Raw genomic sequence first — 20,492 nt, forward strand, 5'->3', positions numbered from 1 at the left:
TTCGAAGAAATGTAATTATAATTTTTCTTTGGCACACTCTTGGAGACCGTACATAAAGGGTATGATGAAAAACATATTAAAGCCCATATTGACACCTACTGATACATGTTTCTTGGAAATTCACCAGTTAAATTTCACCCTTCCACATTTATGTGCATCTTCCTTTTGATATTTTTATTAAGGGGAATACTTATTTTGACGTTCAGTTGGCAACATAATTAAATTTTCTGGCCATGACCGTCCATCTATCTGTCCGAACGGACGTCCGTCTGTCCGTCCGTCCATCTTTCCATCTATTAAAATAAAGATATTGAGCTGAACATTTGTACAATTTGTTTTCTTTTTTGTCTATAGGCAGGTTAAGTTCAAAGATCGACTATATCGGACTATATTATGATTTAGCCCCCATATACACCAATCAGCCGATTTAAGGTCTTAGGCTCATGAAAGCCGCATTTATTATCCGTTTTCGCTGAAATTTTAGACAGAGAGCTGTATTCAGAGACAAAGCAAGTTATTGGCATCTTCATCAAATAACCAATGGCCGACATCAGCGTCTGTTCCAGGTTAGAGGTGGCCGGCTAGAGGCGAGCATCGGATCTGGGATCAAGCGGCATTAAGTTCGGTCGGGCCGAACTTTGGATACCCACCACCTCGGGTATATATGTAAATCCCATTTTGTCACAATCCGGTGAAAATTGGATAACTTTAGCATCCAAATTCGGCACGTGCATGTGCAATCCCACATTACCCATGCGATTGGGGCGCTGGGCCAGTAACCGGCCCCGAAAATCTATGAGAATCACTATGAGAAACAAAGGAATAGTAACAAGTAAAATGGCATTAAATTCGGTCGGGCCGAACTTTGGATACCCACCACCTCGGGTATATATGTAAATCCCATTTTGTCACAATCCGGTGAAAATTGGATAACTTTAGCATCCAAATTCGGCACGGACCTTGAGTGGTCTTATATATTGGGTTGCCCAAGAAGTAATTGCGGATTTTTTAAAAGAAAGTAAATGCATTTTAAATAAAACTTAGAATGAACTTTAAACAAATATACTTTTTTTACACTTTTTTTCTAAAGCAAGTTAAAAGTAACAGCTGATAACTGACAGAAGAAAGAATGCAATTACAGAGACACAAGCTGTGAAAAAATTTGTCAACGCCGACTATATGAAAAATCCGCAATTACTTTTTGGCCAACCCAATATATGTCACTATTCAATTTTGTAGAAAAAAAATATTGGTCTCTTTGGCAGATATAGCCAATTATAAACCGATCTGAAACATATTAGTGTCAGATATCGTGAGGCTAAGAAAAACTCACTGTTTCAAATTTCAGCGAAATCTGGTAATAAATGAAGCTTTTATGGGTTTAAGACCCTTTATCGGCAGATCGGTCTATATGGCAGCTATATCTAAATATAGTCCGATCTGAATCATATTAAGGTCGGAAGGTGGGGAAGTCTTAACCTACTCACTGTTTCAAATTTCAGGGAAATCGGTTAAAAAATAAAGCTTTTATGGGCTTAAGACCCTTTATCGGCAGATCGGTCTATATGGCAGCTATATCTAAATTTAGTCCGATCTGAACCATATTTACAAAAGATGTCGGAAGGCTTGAAATAACCCACTGTTTTAAATTTCAATAAAATCGGGTAATACATAAAATTGTTATAGCCTTCAGATCCTTTATCGGGAGATCGGTCTATATGGCAGCTATATCTAAATATAGTCCGATCTGAACCATATTTAGGTCGGATGTTGGGAGGTCTTAACCTACTCACTGTTTCAGATTTCAGGGAAATCGGTTAAAAAATAAAGCTTTTATGGCCTTTAGACCCTTTATCGGCAGATCGGTCTATATGGCAGCTATATTTAAATATAGTTCGATATGGACTATATTAAGGTCAGATGTCAGGAGGCTTAAAACAACCATCTGTTTTAAATTTCAGCAAAATCGGGTAAAAAATAAAGCTTCTATGGTCTTCAGACTCTTTATCGGAAGATCGGTCTATATGGCAGCTATATCTAAATATGGACCGATCTATTACATATTTAGGTCAGATGTCGGGAGACCACAAATAACCCACTGTTGCAAATTTCAGCGAAAACGGATAAAAAAATAAAGGTTTTATGGCCTTCAGACCCTCTATCGGGAGATCGGTCTATATGGCAGCTATATCTAAATATAGTCTGATCTGAACCATAATAAGGTCGGATGTTGGGAGGTCTTAACCTACTCACTGTTTCAAATTTTAGGGAAATCGATCAAAGAATAACGCTTTTATGGGCTTAAGACCCTTTATCGGCAGATCGGTCTATATGACAGCTGTGTCTAAATATAGTCCGATCTGTACCATATTTGGATCGAATATTGGGAGGCTTAAAACTGCGCACTATTTTCAATTTCAGGGAAATCGGTTAAAAAATAAAGCTTTTATGGCCTTCAGACCCTTTATCGGGAGATCGGTCTATATGGCAGCTATATCTAAATATGGACCGATCTAATCAATATTTAGGGTAAATATCGGGAGAGTTAAAATAACTTACTGTTGCAAATTTCAGCAAAATCGGGTAATAAATAAAGCTTTTATGGCCTTCAGACCCTTTATCGGGAGATCCGTCTATATGACATATATATGTAAATATGGACCGATCTAGCCCATATTAAGGTCAGATGTCGGGAGGCTTAAAATAACCCACTGTTGCAAATTTGATCGGGTAATATATAAAGCTCCTATGGCCTTCAGACCCTTTATCGGCAGATCGGTTTATATGACAGCTATATCTAAATATGGACCGATCTAATCCATATTTAGGTCAGATGTCGGGAGACTGAAAATAACCCACTGTTGCAAATTTCAGCGAAATCGGGTAATATATAAAGCTTTTATTGCCTTCAGACCCTTCATCGGAAGATCGGTCTATATGGCAGCTATATATAAATATAGTCCGATCTGAATCATATCTACGTCAGATGTCGGGAGGTATAAAATAACCCACTGTTGCAAATTTCAGCGAAATCGGGTAATATAAAAAGCTTTTATGGCCTTCAGACCCTTCATCGGAAGATCGGTCTATATGGCAGCTATATATAAATATAGTCCCATATGGACCATATTTAGATCAGATGTCGGGAGGCCTAAAACTACTCACTATTTTCAATTTCAACAAAATTGGATGAAAAATAAAGTTTTTTTGGGCATTAGACCCTATATCGAAAAATCGGTCTATATAGCAGCTATATCAAAATATGGTCCGATTTGGCCCGTTCAAGAACTTAACCAGCGTGCATCAAACAGACGTATCTGCGCCAAATTTCAGCTCAATTTCTCAATTTTTGAAGGCTCTAGAGTGATTACAACAGACGGACAGACAGACGGATAGACGGACAAACACACGAATCGTCTTAGAATTTGGCGACGATCCGAAATATATATACTTTGTAGGGTGGGAAATCGATATTTCGATGTATTGCAAACGAAATGACTAAATGAATATATCCCCTCTCCTACGGTGGTGGGTATAAAAACGGGGGATACGTAAGGCTGACGACCCATGCAAACGAAAAAAAGACCATTATTTGTGGATCTGCATCTGGAAAGTCCGCACTCTCTATAGAAAAGGTGCAGTATACGCGCTGGCGGATGTATTAGAGAAGTACAAGACAGATATTACCTTAAAGGGCCAAATCGGATCAAAGATATATGTTGGAGTTATATCTAAATCTGGACCGACTTTGATGAAATTTTGCACACGTATTGGGACTTTAAAAAAATGTCTCGTTCTACATTTTGTAAAGATCGGACAAAAACTGTGGCTTCTACAGTCTTAAATGGCCATGTCGGACGAAAGATATATATGGGAGCTATATCTAAATCTGAACAATAGTGTTTGTCCTTGGGACTTGTGCAAAATTTCATGGGAATCGGACAATAAATGCGACAAATGCGCCTTGTAGAACAATTTGATTTGTTATGTTCCGATTTTTTTTTTGATTTGAGCAAAAAAGTAAAAAAAAAATTAGATTTACCAAATAGTGCTGTCTATAAGTTTTCGAATGTAACATAGCATCAATGGAATTGCAATTTGTTCGCTCCCTTTACACAATTGTTTTCCGCTTCTTTTTTTGGCATATCTCTTGCAGCTTTTGCTGAGGACACCACAACTTAACCGCATTTGTGTCAACAACATTATCAACAGAGATGGCAATTCAACACACACGCGTACGCATTTCCTCATCATACCCATTCACATACATGCTACAGCTTTCTCAATCGAAAACCCTTTTGTGCTTATGTGTGCAGAGTGCAGAATTCCCTGCCTGGGAAAAATTAATTAATTTGCAATTTTTCCCCTCTACTTTAGACAAAACTAGAAACGAACCAATGTGGCAATTACTTTTTCTATGTCATACAAGAACATGCGTAACCATTTTGGGTTTTGGCAACGAATTGTTTAACGAAAACATAGAGCAGGATGGGAGCTGTATATAAAATGACATATTTAATAGAAAATAGAGCACTTCATTCAGCCAAGCTGAATTGAAGGTTTCCTATAGAAAACCTTATTCAGCCAGGCTGAATTGAAAATTTTCTATAGAAAACCTTATTCAGCCAGGCTGAGTTGAAGGTTTCCTATAGAAAACCTTATTCAGCCAGGCTGAATTGAAGGTTTCCTATAGAAAACCTTATTCAGCCGGGCTGAATTGAAGGTTTCCTATAGAAAACCTTATTCAGCCGGGCTGAATTGAAGGTTTCCTATAGAAAACCTTATTCAGCCGGGCTGAATTGAAGGTTTCCTATAGAAAACCTTATTCAGCCGGGCTGAATTGAAGGTTTCTTATAGAAAACCTTATTCAGCCGGGCTGAATTGAAGGTTTCCTATAGAAAACCTTTTTCAGCCAGGCTGAATTGAAGGTTTCCTATAGAAAACCTTATTCAGCCAGGCTGAATTGAAGGTTTCCTATAGAAAACCTTATTCAGCCAGGCTGAATTGAAGGTTTCCCATAGAAAACCTTATTCAGCCAGGCTGAATTGAAGGTTTCCTATAGAAAACCTTATTCAGCCAGGCTGAATTGAAGGTTTCCTATAGAAAACCTTATTCAGCCAGGCTGAATTGAACGTTTCCTATAGAAAACCTTATTCAGCCAGGCTGAATTGAAGGTTTTCTATAGAAAACCTTATTCAGCCAGGCTGAATTAAAGGTTTCCTATAGAAAACCTTATTCAGCCAGGCTGAATTGAAGGTTTCCTATAGAAAACCTTATTCAGCCAGGCTGAATTGAAGGTTTCTTATCCTAGCATGGCTAAATAAGAGTTATACTGGTATTTTTTTTTTTGTAAGCTCCTTTCGTCTGTCCTTTACCTTTCTCCAAAATTGTATTTATGCAGCCTATTGCTTTGTACGACCTGCAGCTCTTTTCATTAAACCTCTTTGAGTAAGCCCTCAGGGAAAGAGTTTATAAACGTTTTTAATTCCATTTACGGAATCAGCAGTTTAAAGCTTTTGAACAGCATCCCTATTGCCACCTGAAAAACTTAAAACTGCACCAACACATTTGCAGGCCGTACATTGTTATTACCTTAACACGGCATGGTGGGAAATGCGATACCATTGTCTCATGGCATTGTCCTCGCATGGTGTTGTCTCGATTTTTATGCATCCGCTACGAATTAATGTTGACTGCAACACTTTTTACAGCTCATATGGCATTTTCACACAATAAATATTTAATATACTTCATTGTTGTTTTAATTTTTGTTTAACAAACAAGAAGAGGGAGTCTGGGACCAATGGAGCGCATTGTTATTTTAATAAATAAATTGCCAGACTATAAACGTAAATGAACAATTGGGGATTGAAAGGTTGGCAAAGCTTCGCATTTGGAGAAAAATTTCAATGAAGCCTTGCTGTATAAAATTTTCTATAGAAAATCTTCAATTCAGCCTGGCCGGATAAGTTTTTTTTATAGAAAATCTTTAATTCAGCCTGGCTGAATAAGGTTTTCTATAGAAAATCTTTAATTCAGCCTGGCTGAATAAGGTTTTCTATAGAAAATCTTTAATTCAGCCTGGCTGAATAAGGTTTTCCATAGAAAATCTTTAATTCAGCCTGGCTGAATAAGGTTTTCTATAGAAAATCTTAAATTCAGCCTGGCTGAATAAGGTTTTCTATAGAAAATCTTAAATTCAGCCTGGCTGAATAAGGTTTTCTATAGAAAATCTTAAATTCAGCCTGGCTGAATAAGGTTTTCTATAGAAAATCTTTAATTCAGCCTGGCTGAATAAGGTTTTCTATAGAAAATCTTTAATTCAGCCTGGCTGAATAAGGTTTTCTATAGAAAATCTTTAATTCAGCCTGGCTGAATAAGGTTTTCTATAGAAAATCTTTAATTCAGCCTGGCTGAATAAGGTTTTCTATAGAAAATCTTTAACTCAGCCTGGCTGAATAAGGTTTTCTATAGAAAATCTTTAATTCAGCCTGGCTGAATAAGGTTTTCTATAGAAAATCTTTAATTCAGCCTGGCTGAATAAGGTTTTCTGTAGAAAATCTTTAATTCAGCCTGGCTGAATAAGGTTTTCTATAGAAAATCTTTAATTCAGCCTGGCTGAATAAGGTTTTCTATAGAAAATCTTTAATTCAGCCTGGCTGAATAAGGTTTTCTATAGAAAATCTTTAATTCAGCCTGGCTGAATAAGGTTTTCTATAGAAAATCTTTAATTCAGCCTGACTGAATAAGGTTTTCTATAGAAAATCTTTAATTCAGCCTGGCTGAATTAGGTTTTCTATAGAAAATCTTTAATTCAGCCTGGCTGAATTAGGTTTTCTATAGAAAATCTTTAATTCAGCCTGGCTGAATTAGGTTTTCTATAGAAAATCTTTAATTCAGCCTGGCTGAATAAGGTTTTTTATAGAAAATCTTTAATTCAGCCTGGCTGAATTAGGTTTTCTATAGAAAATCTTTAATTCAGCCTGGCCGGATAAGGTTTTCTATAGAAAATCTTAAATTCAGACTGACTGAATAAGGTTTTCTATAGAAAATCTTTAATTCCGACTGACGGAATAAGGTTTTCTATAGAAAATCTTTAATTCAGCCTGGCTGAATAAGGTTTTCGATAGAAAATCTTTAATTCAGCCTGGCTGAATAAGGTTTGCTATAGAAAATCTTTAATTCAGCCTGGCTGAATAAGGTTTGCTATAGAAAATCTTTAATTCAGCCTGGCTGAATAAGGTTTGCTATAGAAAATCTTTAATTCAGACTATCTGAATAAGGTTTAAGGCCCATAGAAACCACTTTTTACCACTGCTTTATTTTGGAGTTCTCAACATTTGAACAAAATATGGATCAAATCGGATGTAGCCCACATATAATATAGCCCCCATATAAAATGATCTTCCGTCTTAAGCTAAAACGTCCCTAGATACCATTCTTATTACCCGATTTCGTTGAACATCGGCATAGTGAGTTGTTTTAAGACCCTTGACATCCATATTGGATATGGTCAATATCTTGGTATAGTTCCCACATTTACCGATCTCTTGATTTAAGGTTTAAAGCTTATAAAAACCGCATTTTTTACCCGATTTTGCTGAATTTTATCACGGTGCTTTATTTTCGAACTCTTGACATCTTAACAAAGTATGGTTTACATCGGACAAAGTCTTAATATAGCCCCCATATGGACCGCTCTCGCGATTTAATGTCTAATCACCATGGAAGCCGCTTTTATTACCGGACTTCGGATTTAGCTGACATTTTACAGTTTGCTTCATTTTGGTACCCTTAAATATCGGAAGAAAGTATGGAATAAATCGAAAATAGTCTTGCATTGCATTTTCCTTTGCGAAAGGGTACTAAAACTACAGTTTCCCTAAAACTACCCCTTCATTTGGGAGAGGGTACTAAAACTATCCCTTCTTTTGGGAAACGGTACTAAAACTTCCCCTTCCCTTGGGAAAGGCTACCAAAACTACCCCTTTCTTGGGAAAGGGTATTGAAACTACCCCTTCCCATCGGAAGGGGTACTAAAATTTCACTTTCCTTTGCGAAAAAGTACTAAAACAATCCTTTCCCTTGGGCAAGGGTATTAAAACTACCCCTTCCTTTGGGAAAGGGTACTAAAACTACCCTTTTCTTTGGGAGAGGGTACTATAATAACATTTTCCTTTGGGAAAGGGTAGTAAAACTACCCTATCCTCTGGGAAAAGGTACTAAAACTACCTTTTCCGTTGGAAAAGGCTGCTAGGTCTACCCTCTCCTTTGGAAAAGGGTATTAAAACTACCATTTGCTTTGGGAAAAAATACTAAAACTATCGTTTCCTTTGGGGAAAGGGTACTAAAACTTCCCTTTCCTTTGGGAAAGGGTACTAAAACGGTATTAAAACTTCCCCTTCCCTTGGGAAAGGCTACCAAAACTACCCCTTCCTTGGGAAAGGGTATTGAAACTACCCCTTCCCATGGGAAGGGGTACTAAAATTTCACTTTCCCTTGCGAAAAATAACTAAAACAATCCTTTCCCTTGGGAAAGGGTATAAAAACTACCCTTTCCTTTGGGAAAGGGTACTAAAACTACCCTTTTCTTTGGGAGAGGGTACTATAATAACATTTTCCTTTGGGAAAGGGTAGTAAAACTACCCTATCCTCTGGGAAAGGGTACTAAAACTACCTTTTCCGTTGGAAAAGGCTGCTAGGTCTACCCTCTCCTTTGGAAAAGGGTATTAAAACTACCATTTGCTTTGGGAAAAAATACTAAAACTATCGTTTCCTTTGGGGAAAGGGTACTAAAACTTCCCTTTCCTTTGGGAAAGGGTACTAAAACTTCCCTTTCCTTTGGGAATTTGTACTAAAACTTCCCTTTCCTTTGGGAAAGGGTACTAAAACTTCCCTTTCCTTTGGGAATTTGTACTAAAACTTCCCTTTTCTTTGGGCAAGGGTAGTAAATCTATCCTTTCCTTTGGAAAAGGTACTAAAAGTTATCTTTCCTTTGGGGAAAGGTACTAAAACTACCCTTTAATTTGAGAAAGGGTAGCAAATCTACACTTTCCTTTGGAAAAAGGTACTTAAACTATCCTTTCCAGAGGAAGAGGTTACTTAAACTACCCTTTCCTTTGGGAAAGGATACTAAAACTATCTTCTCCTTTAGGAAAGTGTACTAAAACCACCCTTTCCTCTGGAAAAGGGTACTTAAAACTAACCTCTCCTTTGGGAAAAGGTACTAAAACTCCCCTTTGCTTTGGGAAAGGGTACTAAAACTACCCTCTCCTTGGCGAAATGGTACTAAAACTACCCTCTCCTTTGGGAAAGGACACTAAAACTATCCTCTCCTTTGGGAAAGGGTACTAAAACTATCCTGTTCTTTTGGGAAAGGGTTTTTAAACTACCTTACTTGTTTAGGTAATGGGTAATCCATTCTTTTTAAGGATTTGCCATACACTTGCAACAACTACACTTTCATTTGCTGCTTTTTGTTAATGTTACTTAAAATTCTTTAAAAGGAAGGAAAATAACGACAAGAAAAAGGGAAAACAACTTCAATTTTTAGTTGAATACTTGGTTAAGTTGAAATCAGAAAAAAACCATATACATGTGTATTTCATTTTATTTCTACTACATAAGTAAATGCTATATATCTACGTATGACATATACCCATATAGTTTCATATGTTTCTTTTCTTCACATGATGTAATACGCACATACATATGTACGTATATCTCTGCAATGCCTTACTTAATACTCTTGAATGAAAATTTAGGTTAACATGTCAGTCATCCATATTCATATGTGCATGTATGTATGTGTGTCAATGGTATATTCTTTTGAAAAATCAAAAAGAAAAGCCAACGCAAACTAAATGTTTACTATAAATCATTTTGAATTTTCGTCTTTTTTTCCTACCAAAACAGGGTTTTTATATGTCATTATCCATATTGACTTATATTCGCAAGACTGCTTTTATAAAAATCTCATTAAGTTTTTGTGAGTTATATTGAGTTTTAAGTTTTCTTAATAATTGTCAAAGAAAAAATTCTTTGCTTTGAATTTAATTCAACCATAGACAAGGGCATGAAACTCAGGGTTTTTATTTAAAATGAAAATGTAAGAAATTAAGGAAATACATTCAAAATTCTATCTAAGAGAGAGGGCGGAACATTTTTTATCAAGAATTTCTAAAGCAGCTTCACATATATACTTGAAGTTCTATAGAAAACCTTATTCAGCCAGGCTGAATTGAAGATTTTCTATAGGAAAACTTTATTCAGCCAGGCTGAATTGCAGATTTTCTATAGAAAACCTTATTCAGCCAGGCTGAATTGAAGATTTTCTATAGAAAACCTTATTCAGCCAGGCTGAATTGAAGATTTTCTATAGAAAACCTTATTCAGCCAGGCTGAATTGAAGATTTTCTATAGGAAAACTTTATTCAGCCAGGCTGAATTGCAGATTTTCTATAGAAAACCTTATTCAGCCAGGCTGAATTGAAGATTTTCTATAGAAAACCTTATTCAGCCAGGCTGAATTGAAGATTTTCTATAGAAAACCTTATTCAGCCAGGCTGAATTGAAGATTTTCTATAGAAAACCTTATTCAGCCAGGCTGAATTGAAGATTTTCTATAGAAAACCTTATTCAGCCAGGCTGAATTGAAGATTTTCTATAGAAAACCTTATTCAGCCAGGCTGAATTGAAGATTTTCTATAGAAAACCTTATTCAGCCAGGCTGAATTGAAGATTTTCTATAGAAAACCTTATTCAGCCAGGCTGAATTGAAGATTTTTTATAGAAAACCTTATTCAGCCAGGCTGAATTTAAGTTTTTCTATAGAAAACCTTATTCAGCCAGGCTGAGTTAAAGATTTCCTATAGAAAACCTTATTCAGCCAGGCTGAGTTAAAGATTTCCTATAGAAAACCTTATTCAGCCAGGCTGAATTGAAGTTTTTCTATAGAAAACCTTATTCAGCCAGGCTGAATTGAAGTTTTTCTATAGAAAACCCTATTCAGCCAGGCTGAATTGAAGATTTTCTATAGAAAACCTTATTCAGTCAGGCTGAATTAAAGATTTTCTATAGAAAACCTTATTCAGCCAGGCTGAATTGATGGTTTCCTATAGAAAACCTTATTCAGCCAGGCTGAATTGAAGGTTTCCTATAGAAAACCTTATTCAGCCAGGCTGAATTGAAGTTTATCTATAGAAAACCTTATTCAGCCAGGCTGAATTGAAGGTTTCCTATAGAAAACCTTATTTTTAAAGAAAGTTTTATTCAAATGGTCTGGGTTAAGAGTTTTCAGTAGAAAACCTTATTCATTCACAACCGCCCTCTTTCAGAGTTTCCATAGGTCTTTGAACCCAACTTGCCTCCCACTCACACACCAAAAAGTGCACTGTGTACTTAGCAATTAAATTGCAATTAGATGTTTAAAACTTCTATAACACATTCTGTCTCTGATTCTTATTTTCCAACTACTACAGACAAGTGTGTAACAACATTCTTGAAGTTTTTTAGAATTACTCGTTTTCTGGCTCTCTCTATCTCCCTCTCTCTCTCGCTGAGTCTCTCTCGATTTAGGTCAAGTTGTCCTTGTTGATTCATTCACTTTTCTTCGATGTTTTTTCTTTCCAGTATTTTGTCTGTCTTGGTTTTTAATTAAAAATAAATTATAAGTGTTACTTCTTATTATAAGCTCAGTGAGAGATGGCATCCAAAGATGGCGTAAGGAAAGGGGGAAGCAAAGGAGGGGAGATGGGAACAAATAGTTCAGTCATTTAGATATACTTAGACAAGGAAAGACAACGATGTAACCGTATAGCAAGGGATTTAATGAGGTCTCGAAGGTATAAACTGAAGCTTAATTAAAAACAGATAAAGTGAGAGAGAAAGATAGAGGATGCATAAGGATAAAATTTGGAGTTTAAAAGGAAAAACTAAAAAAGAATGACGAGAAGGATTGAACAGTAAATCAATGAACTATAAATCAATATGCCCGTCTCTGTGATAATTTGCCTGTTTAAACATCTGACTTTATTTTTGCCAAGCACTGTACAAATCGTATTCAATCCCAAGACAAGATAAACAGTAACAGCTAGGCAGTGTATAGGAACGCTTGTTACAAGGACTCTTAATAAAAAAGTGTAGGTAACCAACAATTGATTGAAATTTGTGCAACAATTGATTGAACTTTTTGGAGTATCTGTGATTAAGTTTGTATGAGCTATTCCTCTCCAATCATATTTTCTATTTATCCTTTCCACTTCTATCCATTTGGCTGAACAATTCATGAGAATCCTTCAATGGAGAGCTGTATACGCCAGAATCTCATATGTCAGCAGTGTTATGGTAACTGATATCAAAATACTGATATTTGGCAATAGGTTGGTGATGAAATTATTAACACAATTGAGGATAAGTGGTTGTAAACATTTTTTTTTATAATTTTTATTAAAAATTTTTTTTTTTGATTTTTTTCAGCTATTGGATTTAAAATTTAAAATTTTTATTTTTCCAGCGCGTTGGTTTTATTTCCCTGGCTTTGGGCATGTTCATATCCTGTCTATTTGGTTTTATATTTGGCTTAATATTGGGCACCACAGAAATGCCTTGGGGAGCTGGTGATTGGCCCACTGAAGAAATGAGAGGAAGGTAAGTGGGAAGGAATTATGAGATAAGAAATTGGAAAAATTTCCCAAGGATATCAGTAAGAAAAGGCAAAAGTCGGGTGGATGCGACGATATAATACCCTACACCCTGCCAGTTAATGTACTTCTTTTAATTAATCGAACCTCTGTCGATATATCGTCCGACTTAAAATCTGCATACCTAATGAAATATCGAATTTAACTTTAAATGATTTTCTAACGAGAGGAACTAAATTGTGGCTACAAAAGCCTTAAAAGGCCAAATCGGATGAAGATATATGGGGCAGCTGTGGCTCGAAATAGAAAAACTCTCAGAATCCTTCTATAACTGCAAAATGGATGAAAATATTCCATTTCCGAACCCATAAAGTATCTATTTTCTCGATTGTCATAAAAATCTAAGACGATCTAGCCATGTCCACCCGTTTCTCTGTCTGTCCGTCCTTCGTCGGTCTATAACCTGATATAGCTCCCATATAAACCGATCTCCCGATTTGACATCTTGACCCCATGGAAGCAGCAATTCTTATCCGATTTGGCTGACAATTTGCACGTGATCTTCGGTTAGGACTTCGAACAACTGTTTAAAGTACAGCAAAATTTTCAAAAATTGAGGAAGGTTTTCTTAAATCTTAGTATATTTTTATACCCTCCACCATAAGATGGGGGGTATACTAATTTCGTCATTCTGTTTGTAACTACTCGAAATATTCGTCTGAGACCCCATAAAGTATATATATTCTTGATCGTCGTCACATTTTATGTCGATCTAGCCATGTCCGTCCGTCTGTCCGTCCGTCCGTCCGTCTGTCTGTCGAAAGCGCGCTAACTTCCGAAGGAGTAAAGCTAGCCGCTTGAAATTTTGCACAAATACTTCTTATTAGTGTAGGTCGATTGGTATTGTAAATGGGCCATATCGGTCCATGTTTTGATATAGCTGCCATATCGATCTGCCATACCGATCTTGGGTCTTGACTTCTTGAGCCTCTAGAGTGCGCAATTCTTATCCGATTGCGATGAAATTTTGCATGACGTGTTTTGCTATGATATCCAACAACTGTGCCAAGTATAGTTCAAATCGGTCCATAACCTGATATAGCTGCCATATAAACCGATCTTGGGTCTTGACTTCTTGAGCCTCTAGCGTGCTCAATTCTTATCCGATCAGAATGAAAGTTTTGAACGACGTGTTTTGCTATGATATCCAACAACTGTGCCAAGTATAGTTCAAATCGGTCCATAACCTGATATAGCTGCCATATAAACCGATCTTGGGTCTTGACTTCTTGAGCCTCTAGCGTGCGCAATTCTTATTCGATCAGAAAGAAATTTTGAACGACGTGTTTTGTTATGATATCCAACAACAGTGCCAAGTATGGTTCAAATCGGTCCATAACCTGATATAGCTGCCATATAAACCGATCTTGGGGTCTTGACTTCTTGACCCTCTAGAGGGCGCAATTCTTATCCGATTGGAATGAATTTTTGCACGAAGTATTTCGTTATGATATCCAACAACTGTGCCAAGTACGGTTGAAATCGGTCTATAACATGATATAGCTATCATATAAACAGATCTGGGGATTGGACTTCTTGAGCTTCTAGAGGGCGCAATTCCTATCCGATTTGGCTGAAATTTTGCATGACGTATTTTATTTTTACTTTCAACAACTGTGTCAAATAAGGTTCAAATCGGTTCATAACCTGATATAGCTGCCATATAAACCGATCTGGGATCTTGACTTCTTGACCCCTAGAGGTCGCCCCAATGGGCGCAATTCTTATACGAATTGGCTGAAATTTTACACAGGTCTCCAACATATAATTTAATTGTGGTCCGAACCGGACCATATCTTGTTCTTATTACTAATAAACATTTTCTTAAACTTCTTAAATCTTGCAAAGATTGCTAACATTTTCTGACAATTTATGGAATTTTTTAAATATTTAATCTATTGTCACTATTTATACATCGCGGTAGATATGTAACAAAATTTTTCCCTAATTTAAGAAAATTTTCTTAAATTTTAGATACTTTTCTAAAAATTAAGCAATATTTTCAGTAATTTTTGTTTAAGAGTATATTCTTAACGATTGTAAATTAATCTTAAACATTAAGAATTTTTTTAAAAATTAAGAAAGGTTTTCTTAAATCTTGGGATATTTTTTGCAATAACTAAAAAATGTTACTAAATTTTGAAAATTCAAAAAAAAGCTTACATTTTCCGAAAATTTGGGGAATTTTTTTTAAATATCTAAGAAAAATATTTTATGTCACTTTTTGTACATAACTTTAGATATGTAACAAAATGTTTCCTTAATTTAGGAAAATTTTCTTAAATTTTGGATACTTTTGTTATTTTGGATAAATTAAGCAATTTTTTTTAAATATTTGTTTAAGAGTATTTTCTTGAAAATTGTAAATTACACTAAAACACTAAGAAATATTTTTCCAAAATTAAGGAAGGATTTCTTAAATCTTAGGAAATTTTTCCTACAACTTCAAAAAAATTTTCTTAAATTTTGAAAAACTTCAAAAAAACATTGCTTTAATTTTCTGAAAATTTAGGGAATTTTTTTTAATATGTCAAAAAAATATTTCGTGTTACTATTGTTGTAAATAGCAAATAAATACTTATAGATTTAACTCGTTTTGAAATACTCATATGTATGTTAACATAGTAGGCTTTGCCCATAGCATGCTTTGTTTATATTCATCATAGTAGCCTTTGTTTATAAGTAACATAGAAGCCTTTGCATTGATGTGTTTGTATTCTGTTGCTAGGAATATTTGAATTTTGTCTTCTCATTTTAGTCTTAATAAAACTTTCATTCTATTCACTTTAAGCATTTGTGCGTGCACATTATTTTGGAAGGCTATCAATTTCTCACAACTATTTGTATATCACTTTAGATATGTAACAAAATGTTTCCTTAATTTAAGAAAATTTTCTTAAATTTTAGATACTTTTCTAAAAATTGAGAAATGTTTTCTAAAATTTTTGTTCAAGAGTATTTTCTTAAAAATTGTTAATTACACTAAAACACAAAGAAATTTTTTTTCAAAATTTAAGAAAGGATTTTTTAAATCTTAGGAAAACATATTGATTACATTTTCTGAAAATTTGGGGATTTTTTTTTTAATATTTAAAAAAAAATATTGCATGTCACTATTTGTACCTCACTTTAGATGTGTAACAAAATTTTTCCTTAATTTAGGTAAATTTTCTTAAATTTTAGATACTTTTCTAAAAATGAAGCAATATTTTCTGTAATTTTTGTTAAAGAGTATTTTCTTAAAAATTGTAAATATTCTTAAGCACTACGATTTTTTTTTTTTAATTAAGCTAGGTTTTCTTAAATCTTAGGATATTTTTCCAATAACAAAAAAATTTCATTAATATTTGTAAATTCAAAAAAAAAAAATGCTTACATTTTCTGAAAATTTGGGTAATTTTTTTTAATATATAAAAAAAAGTATTGCATGTCACTATTTGTACCTCACTTTAGATGTAACAAACATTTTTCCTTAATTTAGGTAAATTTTCTTCAATTTTAAATATTTTCTAAAAATTAAGCAATATTTTTTATAATTTTTGTTCAACAGTAGTTTCTTAAAAATCGTAAATTATTCTTAAACACTAGGAAATTTTTTTATAATTTAAGGATGGTCCAAAAAATATTCTTAAATTTTGAAAAACTTCAAAAAAAAAACATATTGCTTACATTTTCTGAAAATTTGGGGAATTTTTTTTATTGCATAGTTAATTTTCATTATTAATAAGTCACTTTAGAAATTTAACAAAATTTTTCCTTAAATTAGGAATATTTTATGAAATTTTGGATACCTTCCCAAAAATAAGGCAATGTTTTCTAAAATTTTTATTCAGGAGTATTTTCTTAAAAATCGCAAATTTTTCTTAAAAAATTAAGGAAGGTTTTCTTAAATCTTAGGAAATTTTCCTATAACTCCAAAAATATTCTTAAATTTTGAAAAACTTCAAAAAACTTTAATTTTCTGAAAATATAAATATTTCATGTCACTATTTGCACATAACTTTAGATATGTAACAAAATGTTTCCTTAATTTAGGAAAATTTTCTTAAATTTTAGGTACTTTTCTAAAAAATAGGCAATGGTTTCTGAAATTTTTGTTCAAGAGTATTTTCTTAAAAATAGTAAATTATTTGAAAAGACTAAGAAATTTTCAAAAGTTATGGAAGGTATTCTTAAATCTTAGGACATTTTTTGTAATAACTTGTAAAAATATTTCTAAATTTCACAATTAAAAAAAAAAAAACACTTTGCGTATATTTTCCGAAAATTTGGAGAATTTTTTTATACATATTTGATCTATTGTCACTCTTTGTATATCACCAAAGATAAGTAACAGTTTTCTTTTTTTTTAAATTTGGGATATTTTTTTTATTTTTGGATATTTTTCTAAAAATTAAGCAAAATTTTCTAAGAGTATTTTCTAAAAATAGTAAATTATTCTTAAACATTAGGAAATTTTTTCAAAAATGAAGGAAGGTTTTCTTAACAATTATGATATTTTTTCTAATAATTAAAAAAATTTCTTAAGTACCAAGAATCTTCAAAAAAAAAATTCTTAAAAACCTCAAATTATTTGAAAAGACTAAGAAATTTTTTCAAAAGTTAAGGAAGGTTTTCTTAAATTTTAAGATATTTTTTCTTTAACTAAAAAACTGTTTTAAATTTTGAAAATCTTAGAAAAACAGATTGCGTATATTTTCCGAAAATTTGGGGAAATTTTTTATATAAGTAAAAAAATAGTTTTCTGTTGTCACTATTTGTACATCACCTTGGATAAGTAACAAAGTTTTTTTTTAATTAGGGATATTTTTTTTTATTTTTGGATACTTTTCTAAAAATTAAGCAATATTTTCTAAAATTTTAGCTTAAGAGTATTTTCTTCATATTGGTAAATTACTCTTAAACACTAGGAAATTTTTCATAATTTTAAGGAAGATTTTCTTAACACTTATGATATTTTTTCTAATAATTAAAAAAATTTCCTAAGTGTCAAAAATCTTCAAAAAAAAAGAAAATTTTTCTTAAATTCGGAAAATGTTCATAAATTTTGTATACTTTTCATAAATTCAGCAATATTTTCTCAAAAATTTTCCAAAATGTTGTCAATATTCTCCTCAATTAAGGGGAAATCTTAGAAAATTATGGTATTAATTATGCAAATATCTTCTGCAAATTTCGTATTTTTTTAAAAATTAGAAAAACTTTTCTAAAAATTAGGAAAAATTTTCTAAAAATTAGAAAAAATTTTCTAAAAATTAGAAAAAATTTTCTAAAAATTAGAAATTTTTTTTTAAAAATTAGAAAATTTTTTTTAAAAATTAGAAAATTTTTTTTAAAAACTAGAAAAAATTTTTTAAAAATTAGGAAAAATTTTCTTAAAATTTTAAAATTTTTTTTAAAGTAAATTTTTAATTTTTGTTTTTAATTTTTTATGATTATTTTTACATTATATTAACATAATGAAGTAAATAAAAAATGCCAATCATTTACATCTGAAAGTTGATGAGACGCCATTAGGCTTACCAACGTTTCCTGTGCTAAAAAAAGTTACTTCCTTTCGTACCAACTCTCTCAAACCTTTATAAGTATGATATCCTAATAACATATTAACCCCATATGGGTTCTCAATATTTGCTATCATATCAAAAAATCATTTTCTATTTCACCACCCGCCGGCTCTTTGCCTAAAATGATTTATTGAAAACGGAAATGAAAGCTGCTGCAAACAGGAATTCCTTTTAGAATTTCATATCCTTTTGCCATGAGTTAATCTCCTAGATTTCCTCTATACGATGAAAAGTGTGTGTGTGCACATTAAATGGAGATTGTAAGCGCTAAATATAATCGCGTTTAATATCTAACCCCCTTATTTTGGATATAAGTAAAAATCCTGATTTTAGGGTTATATGCATGTGTGTTACTTGGCAATTCATTAATTGCCTTTATGACATTAGATATACGTTTTTGCCAAAATCTTGTCATCAAACTTCGAGCAATATCAGATTTCATAAATAAGTTGTTAGGAAAATATAATGAAAAACACTTTTCCAACACTTCAGACATGCCATCCATACAATGACTTCTAGCTATGACAATGACACCAAGCTGTAGATGTCATATAATTGCCAAGGCAACATCGACAATAGAAGGCAACCAAGCGCAAAGTCATTTTCGCCTATATGTGTTCTGCTAATGTAAATGTGTGAATAAAATTCTCATTAAACTTGTAATTAATTGCCTTGATATGAGCAGCAGTATGAGTAATGATTTAAAATACTCCCTGGGAATACAAGAAAAGATGATGATAGCTCATTAGGAAACTCAGTGGAGAAGGAAGGGATTGAGGCAAAAAGGATATGAATGAGCAAAAAAAAATTTTTTTTAATTTTTTTAATATCTAGGAATTTTGTCCTTGTATTTCAAAAATTTTCCTATGTCTTCCTTATAGAAACTAAATTTCCATCCATCAATTCTGGTCAAACTACCCTATTTATTATAGGTGATAAAGTTCGAGTTCACTACCATATTTTATCACCTCTCTGCAAATAGACATGGTTATTTTCAAATACGATGTACACTGCCATAAAACCCAAACGCTTTATTGATATTTAATTTGAATGACTTTTTTTGCGCAACCAAATGGCCTGAATTGCGAATTTGCTGCCTCTCCCAAACGAGAGACAATTTTCATTTTTACGTTTTTTGTTTTTTTTTCCTTGTTTTGTGTACAGGAGGTGGCTAAAATCAATTTCAATGCAATAAATTCCAAACATGTCCACATAATGGAGAGTTTGACCTAACTCGATTTGGGTTTTTTGTTTTTATGACAGCTGAAAAAAAGCAAATTGAAAAGCTGTGGAAATGTGAAAAGGTCAGTCGGCGAAAGCGTATATAGAGAGGATAGGGTGGTAAAGGAAAATAGCACAAATCCATAGTGAAAGTGCGATTGTTCTCCACCAGGGCATACAAGCGGCTGTGACTATGGGATTTACAAAATTCTCCCCATCGACAATGCTGTGGGAGAAACTGGACATTCTACCTTTGTGTGGGTTTATTTGGTCTGCTTGTGAGAGTGCTTTGAGGCAGTAAAGCTGCATTATGTTGCAACTATGCTCCATGCAGAAACAAAGAATGGCCCAAAAACACTTTCACTTTGGGCTATTTGGCCATAGGCATTGAAGGCTCAACGAAACGGTGATGTATATGGGAAAAGATATTGGGGTGTAAGTGAGAGTGCGAAATGAGAAGATGAGAAATAAGAAATTAACAAGTAAAAGAGTGCTAAGTTCGGCCGGGCCGAATCTTATATGCCATCCACCATGGATCGCATCTGTCTAGTTCTTTTCCCGGTATTTCTTTTTAGGCAAAAAAAGGATATAAGAAAATATTTACTCTGCTATTTTAGCGATATCAAGATATGGTCCTGTTTGGACCACAATTAAATTATATGTTGGAGACCTGTGTAAAATGTCAGCCAATTCGAATAAGAATTGCGCCCTTTGGGGGCTCAAGAAGTAAAATAGGGAGATGGGTCTATATGTGAGCTGTATCAGGCTATAGACCGATTCAGACCATAATTGACACGCATGTTGAAGGTCATGAGAGAAGTAGTTGTACAAATCGGACTGTGTTGCCAAATCGGACTGTAATTGCGACCTCTAGAAGCTTAAGAAGTCAAGTCCCCAGATCGGTTTATATGGCAGCTATATCAGTTATGGACCAATTTTAACCATATTTGGCACAACTGTTGGAAGTCATAATAAAATACGTCTTGCCAAATTTCAGCCGAAA

The 20,492-nt window shown here is 33.5% G+C and overlaps 2 protein-coding genes across 2 annotated transcripts in view; one reads left to right on the forward strand and one right to left on the reverse strand.

Annotated features, from left to right (window-relative positions):
* Positions 1 to 20,492, reverse strand: part of LOC106092019 (uncharacterized) — a 471,923-nt gene that overhangs the window by 272,191 nt on the left and 179,240 nt on the right. The window lies entirely within an intron of this gene.
* Positions 1 to 20,492, forward strand: part of LOC106092020 (uncharacterized) — a 125,236-nt gene that overhangs the window by 31,606 nt on the left and 73,138 nt on the right. Inside the window, exon 7 of the mRNA XM_059364303.1 lies at positions 12,515 to 12,648. Coding sequence (XP_059220286.1) covers positions 12,515 to 12,648 — 134 coding nt within the window. The remainder of the gene's footprint in view (positions 1 to 12,514; positions 12,649 to 20,492) is intronic.

Source organism: Stomoxys calcitrans, chromosome 3 (genome assembly GCF_963082655.1).
Source record: "Stomoxys calcitrans chromosome 3, idStoCalc2.1, whole genome shotgun sequence".
Classification (NCBI taxonomy): Eukaryota; Metazoa; Arthropoda; class Insecta; order Diptera; family Muscidae; genus Stomoxys; species Stomoxys calcitrans.